This window comes from Hypanus sabinus, unplaced genomic scaffold (genome assembly GCF_030144855.1).
Source record: "Hypanus sabinus isolate sHypSab1 unplaced genomic scaffold, sHypSab1.hap1 scaffold_572, whole genome shotgun sequence".
In the NCBI taxonomy this organism is placed as follows: Eukaryota; Metazoa; Chordata; class Chondrichthyes; order Myliobatiformes; family Dasyatidae; genus Hypanus; species Hypanus sabinus.
Genome location: NW_026781433.1, coordinates 225,975 through 243,491, shown reverse-complemented (window position 1 = coordinate 243,491; position 17,517 = coordinate 225,975). Strand labels below are relative to the sequence as shown.

The 17,517-nt window shown below is 54.1% G+C and overlaps 1 protein-coding gene and 1 long non-coding RNA gene across 8 annotated transcripts in view; one reads left to right on the top strand and one right to left on the bottom strand.

Moving 5' to 3' along the window:
* Positions 1-9,203: 9,203 nt before the first annotated feature.
* LOC132389445 (uncharacterized) overlaps positions 9,204-17,517 on the top strand; it is an 82,354-nt gene continuing 74,040 nt past the window's right edge. For all 3 annotated transcript variants that reach the window (XR_009510526.1, XR_009510525.1, XR_009510524.1), the window contains exons 1-2: positions 9,204-9,687; positions 15,075-15,196. This is a non-coding gene — a long non-coding RNA (uncharacterized LOC132389445). The remainder of the gene's footprint in view (positions 9,688-15,074; positions 15,197-17,517) is intronic.
* Positions 11,478-17,517, bottom strand: part of LOC132389444 (NACHT, LRR and PYD domains-containing protein 12-like) — a 110,897-nt gene continuing 104,857 nt past the window's right edge. For 3 of the 5 annotated variants that reach the window (XM_059961967.1, XM_059961966.1, XM_059961971.1), the window contains 6 exons: positions 14,749-14,835; positions 14,423-14,593; positions 13,953-14,123; positions 13,627-13,797; positions 13,304-13,471; positions 11,478-13,139 (listed from right to left, as the gene is read on the bottom strand). In XM_059961967.1, coding sequence (XP_059817950.1) covers positions 13,052-13,139; positions 13,304-13,471; positions 13,627-13,797; positions 13,953-14,123; positions 14,423-14,593; positions 14,749-14,835 — 856 coding nt within the window. In that variant the 3' untranslated portion in view covers positions 11,478-13,051. The remainder of the gene's footprint in view (positions 13,140-13,303; positions 13,472-13,626; positions 13,798-13,952; positions 14,124-14,422; positions 14,594-14,748; positions 14,836-17,517) is intronic. The other 2 variants (XM_059961968.1, XM_059961970.1) reach the window with 2 other exon arrangements.

The following is a 17,517-nucleotide window of genomic DNA, read 5'->3' as shown; positions in this document are numbered from 1 at the left end:
CGACCCCTCCAGCAACGAAGGCCAGCGTCCTATTTTCCTTCTTGATAGCCTGCTGCCCCTGTAAACCGACCTTTTGCGATTCGAGATCTATGTGTCCTTGTTTATCAGTCACGGAAAGTAAGCATGCAAGTACAGCAGGCAGTGAAGAAAGCTAATGGCATGCTGGCCGTTATAACAAGAGGAATTGAGTATAGGAGTAAAGAGCTCCTTTTGTAGCTGTACAGGGCCCTGGTGAGACCCCACCTGGAGTTTTGTGTGCAGTTTTGGTCTCCAAATTTGAGGAAGGACATTCTTGCTATTGAGGGAGTGGAGCGTAGGTTCACAAGGTTAATTCCCGGAATGGCGGGACTGTCATATGTTGAAAGATTGGAGCAACTGGGCTTGTATACACTGGAATTTAGAAGGATGAGAGGGGATCTGATTGAAACATATAAGATTATTAAGGGAATGGACACGCTAGAGGCAGGAAAAATGTTCCCGATGTTGGAGGAGTCCGGAACTAGAGGCCACAGTTTAAGAATAAGGGGTAGGCCATTTAGAACGGAGTTGAGGGAAAAAAGTTTTTCACCCAGAGAGTGGTAGATATGTGGAATGCTCTGCCTCAGAAGGCAGTGGAGGCCAATTCTCTGGATGCTTTCAAGAAAGAGTTAGATAGAGCTCTTAAAGATAGCGGGGTCCAGGGACATGGGGAGAGGGCAGGAAAGGGGTATTGATCGTGGATGATCAGCCATGATTACATTGAATGGCGGTGCTGGTTCAAAGGGCTGAATGGCCGACTCCTGCACCTATAGTCTATTGTTTAAATAAGCGCCAGCATTGCATTTGCCTTTTTTACCACAGACTCGGCCTCAGAATTAACCTTCCAGGAGTCCTGCACGAGGTCTCCCAAGTCGCTCTGCACCTCTTAATGTTCGAACCTTCTCCCCGGTGAGAGAATAGTCCGCACTCTTGTTCCTTTTTACCAAAATACTGTATTCCATCTGCCACTTTTTTGCCCAGTCTTCCAATTTGTCTAAGTCCTTCTGCAATCGCGTTGCTTCCTCGGCACTACCTATCTCTCCGCCCCACTTCGTATCATCCGCAAACTTTGCCACAAAGCCGTCAATTCCAGACCTCCACCTTGAATAAGTCCCTTCCACCACGACCCTCCGTCTCCCGCGGGCAAGCCGGTCCTGAATCCAAACAGGCAACTGTCCGTCGATCCCTCGCACCGCAGGCGTCTCGAACAGGCTCCCGGGAGCACTCCGACAGGCCGCTTCGCTGTCTGGGGTGGAGGGGCTACTGCACTGGGCCGGAGGAGACTGCAGAGGGTTGTAAATCTGGTCAGCTCCATCTTGGGTCCTAGCCTACAAAGTACCCAGGACATCCTCAGGGAGCGGTGTCTCAGAGAGGCGGCGTCTGTTATCAAGGATCCCCAGCACCCAGGGCATGCCCTTTTCTCACTGTTACCATCAAGGAGGGGGTACAGGAGCCTGAAGGCACACACTCAGTGATTCAGGAACAGCTTCCTCCCCTCTGCCATCCGATTCCGAAATGGACACTGAACCCTTGGCCACTACCTCGCTTTTTAATAAATATATTATTTCTGCTTTTTGCACGGATTTTTAATCTATCCAATACACTGTAATTGATTTAAGAACATAACATAAGAAACAGGGGCAGGAGTAGGCCATCCGGCCCATCGATCCTGTTCAGTCATTCAATGAGATGATGGCCGATCTGTCCGTAAACTCAGCTCCATCGACCTGCCTTTTCCCCAGAACCCTTAATTACTTTGCTGTGTAAAAACCTACCTAACTGTTTCTTAAGCATATTTAGTGAGGAAGCCTCAGCTGCTTCCCTGGGCAGAGAATTCCACAGATTCACCACTCTCTGGGAAAAACAATTTCTCCCCATCTCCGTCCTAAATCTTCTCCCCTGAATCTTGAGGCAATGTCCCCTAGTTCGAGTCTCACCCACCAATGGAAACAACTTCCCTACATCTATCTTATCTGTCCCTTTCAAAATTTTGTCTGTTTCTATAAGATCCCCTCTCATTCTTCTGAACTCCAGAGAGTACAGTCCCAGGTGACTCAATCTCTCCTCATAGGTTAACCCCTTCATCCCTGGAATCAGCCCGGTGAACCTCCTCTGCACTGCCTCCAAAGCCAGTATATCCTTCCTCAAGTACGGAGACCGGAACTGCACACAGTACTCCCGGTGCGGCCTCACCAGTACCCTGTATAGTTACAGCATGACCTCCCTGCTCTTGAATTCGACCCCTCCAGCAACGAAGGAGAGCGTCCTATTTTCCTTCTTGATAGCCTGCTGCCCCTGCAAACCGACCTTTTGCGATTCCTCACAATCCCGGAATCATTTTCCTGACTTGGCCTCCGCCGCACTCCGTGGCCGAGCATTCCACAGATTCGCCGCTCTTTGGCGAAAAGAATTCATCCTTAACCTCTGTCCTAAAGGGGCGCCCTTAAACTCTGAGGCTGTACCCACTAGTTCTGGATACCCCTCCCCCCCCCACCACACCAAAGGGAGCATCCTCTCCAATGCCCACCTTAAACCAGTCCTATCAACGTTCGGTAGTTTAAATGAGAACCACCGCCCCCCCCCCCCCCGCCACCCCGCATTCGTCTAAATTCCAGTGAGACCAGGCCCAAAGCTGCCAAACGCTCCTCGTATATTAACCCCTTCGTTCCCGGAATCATCCTCGCACACCTCCTCAGGACTCTGTCCAACGACAACACATCCTTTCTGAGATGCAGGGCCCAGAACTGTTGACAATACTGCAAGTGCGGCTGACTAGTGTCTTATAAAGGCTCAGTATTATCTGTCCGCTTTTATATTCTATTCCCTTTGAAATGACCAGTGGGGTACCGCAAGGCTCGGTGCTGGGGCCGCAGCTATTTACGAGATACATTAATGATTTAGATGAAGGGGTTAAAAGTAACATTAGCAAATTTGCCGATGACACAAAGCTGGGTGGCAGTGTGAAATGTCAGGAGGATGTTAGGAGAATGCAGGGTGACTTGGACAGGTTGGGTGGGTGGGCAGATGCAGCTTAGTGTGGATAAATGTGAGGTTATGCACTTTGGTGGCAAGAACAGGAAGGCAGATTACTATCTAAATGGTGTCAAGTTAGGAAGAGAGATCTAGGTGTTCTTGTACATCAGTCACTGAAAGTAAGCATGCAGGTACAGCAGGCAGTGAAGAAAGCTAATGGCATGTTGGCCTTTATAACAAGAGGAATTGAGTACAGGAGTAAAGAGGTCCTTCTGTAGTTGTACAGGGCCCTGGTGAGACCCCACCTGGAGTATTGTGTGCAGTTTTGGTCTCCAAATTTGAGGAAGGACATTCTTGCTATTGAGGGAGTGCAGCATAGGTTCAGGAGGTTAATTTCCGGGATGGCGGGACTGTTTATGTTGAAAGATTGGAGCGACTAGGCCTGTATACACTGGAATTTAGAAGGATGAGAGGGGATCTGATTGAAACATATAAGATTATTAAGGGATTGAACACACTGGAGGCAGGAAACATGTTCCCGCTGATGGGTGAGAACCAGAGGCCACAGTTTAAGAATAAGGGGTAGGCCATTTAGAACTGAGTTGAGGAAAAAAGTTTTTCACCCAGAGAGTGGTGGATACCTGGAATGCTCTGCCCCAGAAGGCAGTGGAGGCCAAGTCTCTGGATGCTTTCAAGAGAGAGTTCGATAGAGCTCTTATAGATAGCGGGGTTAAGGGATATGGGGAGAGGGCAGGAACGGGGTACTGATTGTGGATGATCAGCCATGATCACAGAGAATGGTGGTGCTGGCTAGAAGGGCCGAATGGCCTACTCCTGCACCTATTGAGAGCGGGTCAAGGAGACTTGGGGAGGGAAGAGAGAGACTGAGGAGAAAGAGAGAGGTTGGCCGGGGGGAGAGACGGAGGAGTGAGCGGGTGGGGTCTGGAGGTCGCGGGAGGTGGTGAGGAATTGCGGGGAGGGTGGGGGTGATTGTCACTGGGTGGGGAGCACAGGGAGGGGAGGGGAATCCTGACAAACACCCGCCCCCCCCCCGGTTCCTTCTCGATGGGGCGCCGGACGGCCGAGGACCCCCGGGAGGGCAAGGAGGAGGCTGGGAGCCATTCGAAATGGGTTTGTTCGTTCTGGAACAAGACGGGAGAGGGGGAGCCCCAGCCAATGTGCCCCCAGACACTCTGTCATTCCCTCAACCCCCCTCCCGCTATTTGCCCCCTCCAGCGGATGAACACTCCCCCCTCGTCGGGAAGGGAAGGGGAGAGTGCGAAGTGAGTAAGGAGTGGAGGAGAGAGGGAGGAGGTGGGATTTGAGGGAAATGGGGTGAGGGGGATAGGGAGGGGAGAGTGGGAAATGAGTAAGCAGTTGGGGAAGACGGCGGGAGATTGCGTGAAGGGGATTGGGATGCAGAGGAGGCCAGGAAGAGGGAGGGGACAGTCGGAAATGAGTGAGTGGAGTGAAGAGGGAGGAAGTGGAATTTATGGGACATGGGGTGAAGCGATAGAGAGGAAGAGGCGGACAGAGATGGAGCGGAGTCGGAAATGAGTGAAGAGCTCCATCTTGGGTCCAAGCCTACAAAGTACCCAGGACATCCTCAGGGAGCGGTGTCTCAGAGAGGCAGCGTCTGTTATTAAGGACCCCCAGCATCCAGGGCATGCCCTTTTCTTACTGTTACCATCAGGGAGGGGGTACAGGAGCCTGAAGACACACACTCAGTGATTCAGGAACAGCTTCCTCCCCTCTGCCATCCGATTCCGAAATGGACACTGAACCCTTGGCCACTACCTCGCTTTTTAATAAATATATTATTTCTGCTTTTTGCACGGATGTTTAATCTATCCAATACACTGTAATTGATTTAAGAACATAACATAAGAAATAGGGGCAGGAGTAGGCCATCCCGCCCATCGATCCTGTTCAGTCATTCAATGAGATGATGGCCGATCTGTCCGTAAACTCAGCTCCATCGACCTGCCTTTTCCCCAGAACCCTTAATTACTTTGCTGTGTAAAAACCTACCTAACTGTTTCTTAAGTATATTTAGTGAGGAAGCCTCAGCTGCTTCCCTGGGCAGAGAATTCCACAGATTCACCACTCTCTGGGAAAAACAGTTTCTCCCCATCTCCGTCCTAAATCTTCTCCCCTGAATCTTGAGGCAATGTCCCCTAGTTCGAGTCTCACCCACCAATGGAAACAACTTCCCTACATCTATCTTATCTGTCCCTTTCAAAATTTTGTCTGTTTCTATAAGATCCCCTCTTATTCTTCTGAACTCCAGAGAGTACATTCCCAGGTGACTCAATCTCTCCTTATAGGTTAACTCCTTCATCCCTGGAATCAGCCCGGTGAGCCTCCTCTGCACTGCCTCCAAAGCCAGTATATCCTTCCTCAAGTACGGAGACCGGAACTGCACACTGAACTCCCGGTTCGGCCTCACCAGTACCCTGTACAGTTACAGCATGACCTCCCTGCTCTTGAATTCGACCCCTCCAGCAACGAAGGCCAGCGTCCTATTTTCCTTCTTGATAGCCTGCTGCCCCTGCAAACCGACCTTTTGCGATTGCCCACAATCCCGGAATCATTTTCCTGACTTGCTCCGCAAAGAGCCAAGCTGGCAGTCCACAATTAGGCCAAGGGTTTCCAAGTGCCCGTAAATCCTATTGCTGAGAATTCTGTCCGGCTGCTGATGGGACAGTCGCCACTCTCTAGTTCCCAGGATGATCCCGGTCCCCTTCCTTACCGGCGAATCACCCATCAGTCCTCCGGGACCTCGCCTGCCCGCTCACCTCCGTTCAGGGCCCCAGACAGTCCTTTCCAGGTGTCCCCCTGACCCCCGACACTCCCCACCGTTCACTGTGCGTGTCCTACCCTTGTACGCCGAGATGCCCCTTCCCTCTACACTCCCCACCGTTCATTCTGCGTGTCCTACCCTCGTACCCCGAGGTCCCCCTGACCCCCAACCCTCCCCACCGTTCACTGTGCATGTCCTACCCTCGTACACCGAGGTCCCCCTGTCCCTCGACACTCCCCACCGTTCACTGTGCGTGTCCTACCCTCGTACCCCAAGGTCCCCCGTCCCTCTACACTCCCCACCGTTCATGGTGCGTGTCCTACCCTCGTACCCCGAGGTCCCCCGTCCCTCTACACTCCCCACCGTTCATGGTGCGTGTCCTACCCTCGTACCCCGAGGTCCCCCGTCCCTCGACACTCCTCACCGTTCACTGTGCGTGTCCTACCCTCGTACCCCGAGGTCCCCCGTCCCTCGACACTCCTCACCGTTCACAGTGCGTGTCCTACCCTCCCGCCAAGACCAAATACGGCCCGCTGAAGGATGAGGACCGTATCTTCACCAACCTGTATGGCAGGCACGACTGGAGGTGAGAGGAATTCAGAGGCGATCCCTAACCGAGGGGAGATGGTCGCAGGCTCATGGAGGGAGGTGTCCTCTCACTGTGAGGGGAGGAAAACGGGGACGCTCTCTCACAGGGATAATATCAGGGTGACGCTTCCAGACAGTGGAAGGGAAAATGCAGGCACTCCACTGGGGGGAGGGGGGATGGAATTTGTGGACATTCCCTCATTCAGGGTTTGGGATATTTGTGTACTTTCCCTCATTCAGGGGTTGGGGTATTTGTGGACGTCCCCTAATTCAGGGATTGGGGAGATAGTGTACGTTCTCTAATTCAAGGGTTGGGGAATTTGTGGACGTCCCCTGACAGAGGGGTTGGGGAATTTGTGGACGTCCCCTGACAGAGAGGTTGGGGTATTTGTGGATGTCCCGAAATAGAGGGGTTGGGGAATTTGTGGACGTCCCCTGACAGAGGGGTTGGGGAAATTGTGGATGTCCTGAAATAGAGGGGTTGGGGAATTTGTGGACGTCCCCTGACAGAGGAGTTGGGGTATTTGTGGATGTCCTGAAATAGAGGGGTTGGGGAATTTGTGGACGTCCCCTGACAGAGGAGTTGGGGTATTTGTGGATGTCCTGAAATAGAGGGGTTGGGGTATTTGTGGATGTCCCCTAATTTAGGGGTTGGGGTATTTGTGGACATTCCCTCATTCAGGGGTTGAGGTATTTGTGGACGTCTCCTAATTCAGGGGTTGGGGTATTTGCGGACGTCCCCTGTTTGAGTAATGGATCTTTCTGGGTGCTCATTTTTTAAGGGCGGGGGAACTTGTGATGCCCCCGTACTTAACGGGAGGGGGTGTCTTTTCTGAAGCCCCCAAGGCGAAGGGTTATCAATTCTGAGTTGCCTCCATCTGGGACGTGAACGTCAGCACTCCCTGATCTGCCAGGGAAATTCGGACGCTCCATAACTCACAGGAAATTGGGGACACTCCCTCGCTATCAGGGTGATAACAGGACATAAATCTTTTTCAATCCCCCTCACTCTTTTCCCCTTCTTCCCGCTCCCCTCCACTCTTGTCCCCCCTGGCTGAAGGGAGCGCTACGGCGGGGCGACTGGTACAAGACGAAGGAGATCCTGCTGAAGGGGACGGACTGGATCCTCGGGGAGGTGAAGACGTCCGGGCTGAGGGGTCGCGGAGCGGCCGGGATTCAGACCGGCATGAAGTGACTCTTCATGAACAAGCCTTCAGATGGCAGGTGAGGAGGGAGCTTCACTCTGTGTCTGACCCCGGGAGTGTGTGATGGGACGGTGTGGAAGGAGATTCACTCTGTGTCTGACCCCGGGAGTGTGTGATGGGACGGTGTGCAGGGAGATTCACTCTGTGTCTGACCCCGGGAGTGTGTGATCGGACGGTGTGGAGGGAGATTCAGATCTGTGTCTGACCCCGGGAGTGTGTGATGGGACGGTGTGGAGGGAGATTCACTCTGTGTCTGACCCCGGGAGAGTGTGATGGGATGGTGTGGAGGGAGATTCACTCTGTCTGACCCCGGGAGTGTGTGGTGGGACGGTGTGGAGGGAGATTCACTCTGTGTCTGACCCCGGGAGTGTGTGATGGGACGGTGTGGAGGGAGATTCACTCTGTGTCTGACCCCGGGATTGTGTGATGGGACGGTGTGGAGGGAGATTCACTCTGTGTCTGACCCCGGGAGTGTGTGATGGGACGGTGTGGAGGGAGATTCACTCTGAGTCTGACCCCGGGAGAGTGTGATGGGACGGTGTGGAGGGAGATTCATTCTCTGTCTGAACCCGGGAGTGTGTGATGGGACGGTGCGGAGGGAGATTCACTCTGTCTGAACCCGGGAGTGTGTGATGGGACGGTGTGGAGTGAGATTCACTCTGTGTCTGACCCCGGGAGAGTGTGATGGGACGGTGTGGAGGGAGATTCACTCTCTGTCTGACCCCGGGAGTGTGTGATGGGACGGTGTGGAGGGAGATTCACTCTGAGTCTGTCCCCGGGAGAGTGTGATGGGACGGTGTGGAGGGAGATTCACTCTCTGTCTGACCCCGGGATTGTGTGATGGGACGGTGCGGAGGGAAAATCACTCTGTGTCTGACCCGGGGATTGTTTGATGGGACGGTGTGGAGGGAGATTCACTCTGAGTCTGACCCCGGGAGAGTGTGATGGGACGGTGTGGAGGGAGATTCACTCTGTGTCAGACCCCGGGAGTGTGTGATGGGACGGTGAGGAGGGTGATTTACTCTGTGTCTGACCCCGGGAGTGTGTGACGGGACGGTGTGGAAGGAGATTCACTCTGAGTCTGACCCCGGGAGAGTGTGATGGGACGGTGTGGAGGGAGATTCACTCTGTGTCAGACCCCGGGAGTGTGTGATGGGACGGTGAGGAGGGTGATTCACTCTGTGTCTGACCCTGGGAGTGTGTGACGGGACGGTGTGGAGGGTGATTCACTCTGTGTCTGACGCCGGTTTTCCACCCCCTTCAGACTCTTACTCGGGACCTCAGTGGATTCACGTCGATTTTAACTGCGGGGGTCAATTTGCCAGAAATGGGCTTTGGTGGAGATGAGATCCGGGGCTCCAAGACTCTGCTTGTCCAACCTCCCTCAGCCTGGAGCTGAGACGCTACTGTGTCAGTGTGAGGAGCTCCGACCCACTGTTGCAGTGCACAGGGTGTGGAGGGCAATAGAAACTTCAAATAAAACTCGATTCCGACACAAGACAGGAAGATCGTGGTTTATTGATTTTTATGAGAAATTTCAATGAAACAATGTGTGAGCTGCTAACGTGCGGTAATAAATAATCTGCTGACAGTCATACACAATTAACTGACCGGCGACAAGGGGTGACCGGTTGAATAATAACCAGTCCCGTTGCTCACCGTCACTCTGCATCGGGGAACTGATTATAAAATTATAAAACTGATTATAAAATCACACTTCGGGGCCGTGTCCGGGATCGCTGCAGATCCAGGGTCACTGCCGAGGGATTTGTCCATTTAACATCATTATATCGGCCAGGCTGCCGAATGCACCGTCCTCAGCAAAGGGGGCAAAAGGATTCTCTCCCGGGACCATCCCCCCCACCCCGGGACACCGGTGTCCCAGACTGAGCCCCGGACCCCGGGCTCTTCCTGTCCGGGTAATTCCCCGGGGAGTCACGTGGGGAGTCTCCTCCACGCACTTCCGGCGGATGCTGCCCCGCCGGACAACAGGCGGAAACACGTCACTGCGGGACCGCTGCGAGCGACGCAGACAGCGCGAGGCCCGAGCCGGTTCCGTTAAAACCGTTGGGAATCAGCCCCGGCGCGCGGCCGTTAAAGGTAAGGGCGGGAGTTAAAGGGGAGGGCGGGGAGTCGGCCAAATGTCCCCATCCCGCGGGCGGGGATGTTCACACATTCAGATCCACCATCAGTCCGGGTCTGACTCCCTGTAGAGATCTCAGTTCCTTCATCCCGGTCTCACTGAACCGATTCACCACATTCAGATGTTCACAGATCCACCATCAGTCCGGGTCTGGGTTCCTGTAGAGATCTCAGTTCCTTCCCCCCGGTCTCACTGAACCGATTCCCCACATTCAGATGTTCACAGATCCACTCTCAGTCCGGGTCTGGGTTCCTGTAGAGATCTCAGTTCCTTCATCCCGGTCTCACTGAACCGATTCCCCACATTCAGATGTTCACAGATCCACCATCAGTCCGGGTCTGGGTTCCTGTAGAGATCTCAGTTCCTTCATCCCGGTCTCACTGAACCGATTCACCACATTCAGATGTTCACAGATCCACTCTCAGTCCGGGTCTGGGTTCCTGTAGAGATCTCAGTTCCTTCATCCCGGTCTCACTGAACCGATTCACCACATTCAGATGTTCACAGATCCACCATCAGTCCGGGTCTGGGTTCCTGTAGAGATCTCAGTTCCTTCATCACGGTCTCACTGAACCGATTCCCCACATTCAGATGTTCACAGATCCACCATCAGTCCGGGTCTGGGTTCCTGTAGAGATCTCAGTTCCTTCATCCCGGTCTCACTGAACCGATTCACCACATTCAGATGTTCACAGATCCACTCTCAGTCCGGGTCTGGGTTCCTGTAGAGATCTCAGTTCCTTCATCCCGGTCTCACTGAACCGATTCCCCACATTCAGATGTTCACAGATCCACCATCAGTCCGGGTCTGGGTTCCTGTAGAGATCTCAGTTCCTTCATCCCGGTCTCACTGAACCGATTCCCCACATTCAGATGTTCACAGATCCACCATCAGTCCGGGTCTGGGTTCCTGTAGAGATCTCAGTTCCTTCATCCCGGTCTCACTGAACCGATTCCCCACATTCAGATGTTCACAGATCCACCATCAGTCCGGGTCTGGGTTCCTGTAGAGATCTCAGTTCCTTCATCCCGGTCTCACTGAACCGATTCTCCACATTCAGATGTTCACAGATCCACTCTCAGTCCGGGTCTGGGTTCCTGTAGAGATCTCAGTTCCTTCCTCCCGGTCTCACTGAACCGATTCACCACATTCAGATGTTCACAGATCCACCATCAGTCCGGGTCTGGGTTCCTGTAGAGATCTCAGTTCCTTCCCCCCGGTCTCACTGAACCGATTCCCCACATTCAGATGTTCACAGATCCACTCTCAGTCCGGGTCTGGGTTCCTGTAGAGATCTCAGTTCCTTCATCCCGGTCTCACTGAACCGATTCCCCACATTCAGATGTTCACAGATCCACCATCAGTCCGGGTCTGGGTTCCTGTAGAGATCTCAGTTCCTTCATCCCGGTCTCACTGAACCGATTCCCCACATTCAGATGTTCACAGATCCACTCTCAGTCCGGGTCTGGGTTCCTGTAGAGATCTCAGTTCCTTCATCCCGGTCTCACTGAACCGATTCCCCACATTCAGATGTTCACAGATCCACCATCAGTCCGGGTCTGGGTTCCTGTAGAGATCTCAGTTCCTTCATCCCGGTCTCACTGAACCGATTCCCCACATTCAGATGTTCACAGATCCACCATCAGTCCGGGTCTGGGTTCCTGTAGAGATCTCAGTTCCTTCATCCCGGTCTCACTGAACCGATTCACCACATTCAGATGTTCACAGATCCACCATCAGTCCGGGTCTGGGTTCCTGTAGAGATCTCAGTTCCTTCATCCCGGTCTCACTGAACCGATTCACCACATTCAGATGTTCACAGATCCACCATCAGTCCGGGTCTGGGTTCCTGTAGAGATCTCAGTTCCTTCATCCCGGTCTCACTGAACCGATTCACCACATTCAGATGTTCACAGGATCACTCTCAGTCCGGGTCTGGGTTCCTGTAGAGATCTCAGTTCCTTCATCCCGGTCTCACTGAACCGATTCCCCACATTCAGATGTTCACAGATCCACTGTCAGTCCGGGTCTGGGTTCCTGTAGAGATCTCAGTTCCTTCATCCCGGTCTCACTGAACCGATTCCCCACATTCAGATGTTCACAGATCCACCATCAGTCCGGGTCTGGGTTCCTGTAGAGATCTCAGTTCCTTCATCCCGGTCCAACTGAACCGATTCACCACATTCAGATGTTCACAGATCCACCATCAGTCCGGGTCTGGGTTCCTGTAGAGATCTCAGTTCCTTCATCCCGGTCTCACTGAACCGATTCACCACATTCAGATGTTCACAGATCCACCATCAGTCCGGGTCTGGGTTCCTGTAGAGATCTCAGTTCCTTCCTCCCGGTCTCACTGAACCGATTCCCCACATTCAGATGTTCACAGATCCACTCTCAGTCCGGGTCTGGGTTCCTGTAGAGATCTCAGTTCCTTCATCCCGGTCTCACTGAACCGATTCACCACATTCAGATGTTCACAGATCCACCATCAGTCCGGGTCTGGGTTCCTGTAGAGATCTCAGTTCCTTCATCCCGGTCTCACTGAACCGATTCACCACATTCAGATGTTCACAGGATCACTCTCAGTCCGGGTCTGGGTTCCTGTAGAGATCTCAGTTCCTTCATCCCGGTCTCACTGAACCGATTCCCCACATTCAGATGTTCACAGATCCACTGTCAGTCCGGGTCTGGGTTCCTGTAGAGATCTCAGTTCCTTCATCCCGGTCTCACTGAACCGATTCCCCACATTCAGATGTTCACAGATCCACCATCAGTCCGGGTCTGGGTTCCTGTAGAGATCTCAGTTCCTTCATCCCGGTCCAACTGAACCGATTCACCACATTCAGATGTTCACAGATCCACCATCAGTCCGGGTCTGGGTTCCTGTAGAGATCTCAGTTCCTTCATCCCGGTCTCACTGAACCGATTCCCCACATTCAGATGTTCACAGATCCACCATCAGTCCGGGTCTGGGTTCCTGTAGAGATCTCAGTTCCTTCATCCCGGTCTCACTGAACCGATTCACCACATTCAGATGTTCACAGATCCACCATCAGTCCGGGTCTGGGTTCCTGTAGAGATCTCAGTTCCTTCATCCCGGTCTCACTGAACCGATTCCCCACATTCAGATGTTCACAGATCCACCATCAGTCCGGGTCTGGGTTCCTGTAGAGATCTCAGTTCCTTCATCCCGGTCTCACTGAACCGATTCACCACATTCAGATGTTCACAGATCCACCATCAGTCCGGGTCTGGGTTCCTGTAGAGATCTCAGTTCCTTCCTCCCGGTCTCACTGAACCGATTCCCCACATTCAGATGTTCACAGATCCACCATCAGTCCGGGTCTGGGTTCCTGTAGAGATCTCAGTTCCTTCCTCCCGGTCTCACTGAACCGATTCCCCCACAGCCTGAAACAGATGGGAGAATAAAGATGAAATAAACAGATCACACAACAGTGTCAGTAACAGGGGACCGGGGTTAATGTTTCAACAACACTCACAGACAAATATCACCAGAAAACCCGCGGATCCGCTGACATTTTATCACATTGAACATTAACACAAACACTCACCGGATCAGCTCCAGACTCGGGAGGGTCAGTATGAGGCGGCGGAGAGCGGAGACAGATCGGTCTGTCAGAGAGTTTGATCCCAGGTTCAGATCCGTCAGTGATGGGTTTGTACTGAGAGCGGAGACGAGATCCTCGGCACCAGAATCTGTGAGACCGACATCCCACAGCCTGGAGATGAGAGAGAGTGAGGGTGAAGGACACAGAGAGACAGGAGACGGTACAAATCCCCAGTGTTTATCAGTAACACAATTACTGATCACATTAATGTTCAGTGTCAGACACCCAGTGACTGTAAACACAATCTCCCACAGTCTGGTACTTACCCCAGTCTCTGTATTTTACACTCCGGGTTCCTCAGAGCCGCAGACACCAGTTTCACTCCTGAATCTCCCAGTTTATTACCACTCAGGTTCAGCACCGTCAGTGATGGGTTTGTACTGAGAGCGGAGACGAGATCCTCGGCACCAGAATCTGTGAGACCGACACGGTTCAACCTGGAGATGAGAGAGAGTGAGGGTGAAGGACACAGAGAGACAGGAGACGGTACAAATCCCCAGTGTTTATCAGTAACACAATTACTGATCACATTAATGTTCAGTGTCAGACACCCAGTGACTGTAAACACAATCTCCCACAGTCTGGTACTTACCCCAGTCTCTGTATTTTACACTCCGGGTTCCTCAGAGCCGCAGACACCAGTTTCACTCCTGAATCTCCCAGTTCATTACCACTCAGGTCCAGATCCGTCAGTGATGGGTTTGTACTGAGAGTGGAGACGAGATCCTCGGCACCAGAATCTGTGAGACCGACACGGAGCAGCCTGGAGATGAGAGAGAGTGAGGGTGAAGGACACAGAGAGACAGGAGATGGTACAAATCCCCAGGGTTTATCAGTAACACAATTACTGATCACATTAATGTTCAGTGTCAGACACCCAGTGACTGTAAACACAATCTCCCACAGTCTGGAGATGAGAGAGAGTGAGGGTGAAGGACACAGAGAGACAGGAGACGGTACAAATCCCCAGTGTTTATCAGTAACACCATTACTGATCACATTGATGTTCAGTGTCAGACACCCAGTGACTGTAAACACAATCTCCCACAGTCTGGTACTTACCCCAGTCTCTGTATTTTACACTCCGGGTTCCTCAGAGCCGCAGACACCAGTTTCACTCCTGAATCCCCCAGTTTATTACCACTCAGGTCCAGATCTGTCAGTGAAGTGTTTGTACTGAGAGCGGAGACGAGATCCTCGGCCCCAGAATCTGTGAGACCGACATACCCCAGCCTGGAGATGAGAGAGAGTGAGGGTGAAGGACACAGAGAGACAGGAGACGGTACAAATCCCCAGGGTTTATCAGTAACACAATTACTGATCACATTAATGTTCAGTGTCAGACACCCAGTGACTGTAAACACAATCTCCCACAGTCTGGTACTTACCCCAGTCTCTGTATTTTACACTCCGGGTTCCTCAGAGCCGCAGACACCAGTTTCACTCCTGAATCCCCCAGTTTATTATCGTTCAGTCTAAACACAAACAGACAAATTGATGAACATTGTGATTAAAATCGTCCGGCTGAGGGCATTTCTCTCACCCGGATATTTCAGGAAACATTAAACCCTTCAGTAATTCACTGATCGTAGATCCCATCACTGTCAATGTCCCTCACTGCCCAGCTCCAATGAATTCACCGAATGTCAGTAATTTCGTCTGTCGGTGTGACCCTGTAAACTCCACATATTCTCTCTCATTCCCTAATGGTTAGAAAAGTGTTCCTGACGTGAGACAGTCGGAAAGGGCAGGTGTGAAGGGGAGAAGTCAAACAGTGAGGAAGATTTGAGAATCGGGAAATGTCGATGGGAGATGGAGGAAGAGACATCACCTAAGGTAAAGGATGGAAAGACACAGAAGGAAGCGGATGTGGAAGAGAGACCCCAGTAGAGGAGGGGGATGAGGAAGAGAAATCCCACAGGAGGAAGGGGGATGGGGGAGGGGGATCCCACAGGAGGAAGGGGCACGGGGGATGGAGATCCCACAGGAGGAAGGGGGACGGGGGAGAGGGATCCCACAGGAGGAAGGGGGACGGGGGAGAGAGATACCACAGGAGGAAGGGGGACGGGGAGGGAGATACCACAGGAGGAAGGGGGACGGGGGAGGGAGATACCACAGGAGGAAGGGGGATTGGGGATGGAGATCCCACAGGAGGAAGGGGGACGGGGCAGGGGGATCCCACAGGAGGAAGGGGGATGAGGGAGGGAGATACCACAGGAGGAAGGGGGACGGGGGAGGGAGATCCCACAGGAGGAAGGGGGATGGGGGAGGGGAGATCCCACAGGAGGAAGGGGGACGGGGGAGTGGAGATACCACAGGAGAAAGGGGGAAGGGGCAGAGAGATCCCACAGGAGAAAGGGGGACGGGGTAGGGAGATCCCACAGGAGAAAGGGGGACGGGGGAGGGAGATACCACAGGAGGAAGGGGGATGGGGGAGGGAGATCCCACAGGAGGAAGGGGGACAGGGGGAGGGGAGATGCACAGGGGGGAAGGGGGACGGGGGAGGGGAGTTACCTCAGGAGGAAGGGGGATGGGGCAGAGAGATCCCACAGGGGGAAGGGGGACGGTGGAGGGAGATACCACAGGAGGAAGGGGGACGGGGCAGAGAGATCCCACAGGGGGAAGGGGGACGGTGGAGGGAGATACCACAGGAGGAAGGGGGATGGGGGAGGGAGATCCCACAGGAGGAAGGGGGATGGGGGAGGGAGATACCACAGGAGGAAGGGGGACGGGGGAGGGGAGATACCACAGGAGGAATGGGGATGGGGGAGGGGTATCCCACAGGAGGAAGTGGGACGGGGGAGGGGTATCCCACAGTAGGAAGGGGGACGGGGTAGGGGGATCCCAAAGGGGGAAGGGGGACGGGGGAGAGAGATCCCACAGGGGGAAGGGGGATGGGGGAGGGAGATCCCACAGGAGGAAGGGGGATGGGGGAGGGAGATACCACAGGAGGAAGGGGGACGGGGGAGGGGGATCCCACAGGAGGAAGGGGGACGGGGGAGGGAGATACCACAGGAGAAAGGGGGATGGGGGAGGGAGATCCCACAGGGGGGATGGTGGACGGGGGAGGGGGATCCCACACGGGGTAAGGGGGCAGTACAGATGGATTCCACATGGGTGATTGGCGACGGGGATCACAAAATGGGAAAGGGGAAAGTGGGAAGGATATCCCACGGGGGGAAGGTGGACGGGGGAGGGGGATCCCACAGGAGGAAGGGGGACGGGGGAGGGGAGATACCACAGGAGAAAGGGGGTCGGTGGAGGGAGTTCCCACAGGAGGAAGGGGACTGGGAAGAGAGATCCCACGTTAGGAAGGGGGATGTGGCAGAGAGATCCCAGAGGAGGAAGGGGGACGGGGGAGAGGGATCCCACAGGAGGAAGGGGGACAGGGCAGAGAGATCCCACAGGAGGAAGGGGGATGGGGCAGAGAGATCCCAGAGGAGGAAGGGGAACGGGGGAGAGGGATCCCACAGGAGGAAGGGGGACGGGGCAGAGAGATCCCACAGGGGGAAGGGGGATGGGGGAGGGAGATACCACAGCAGAAAGGGGGATGGGGGAGGGAGATCCCACAGGAGGAAGGGGGACAGGGGGAGGGAGATCCCACAGGGGGGAGGGGGGACGGGGGAGGGGAGATACCACAGGAGGAAGAGGGACGGGGGAGGGAGATCCCACAGGAGGAAGGGGGACGGGAGAGGGGTATCCCACAGGAGGAAGTGGGACGGGTAAGAGAGATCCCTTAGGAGAAAGCGGGATAGGGGAGAGAGATCCCACAGGAGGAAGGGGGACAGGGGAGGGGAGATGCACAGGGGGGAAGGGGGACGGGGGAGGGGAGTTACCTCAGGAGGAAGGGGGACGGGTGAGGGGAGATACCACAGGAGGAAGGGAGATGGGGGAGGGGGATCCCACAGGAGGAAGGGGGACGGGGTAGGGGGATCCCACAGGGGGATGGGGGACGGGTAAGAGAGATCCCACACGAGGAAGGGAGATGGGGGAGGGGGATCCCACAGCGGGATGGGGGACGGGGTAGGGGGTTCCCACAGGAGGAAGGGGGATGGGGGAGAGAGATACCTCAGGAGGACGGGGGATGGGGGAGGGAGATCCCACAGGATGAAGGGGGACTGGGGAGGGAGATACCACAGGAGGAAGGGGGATGGGGC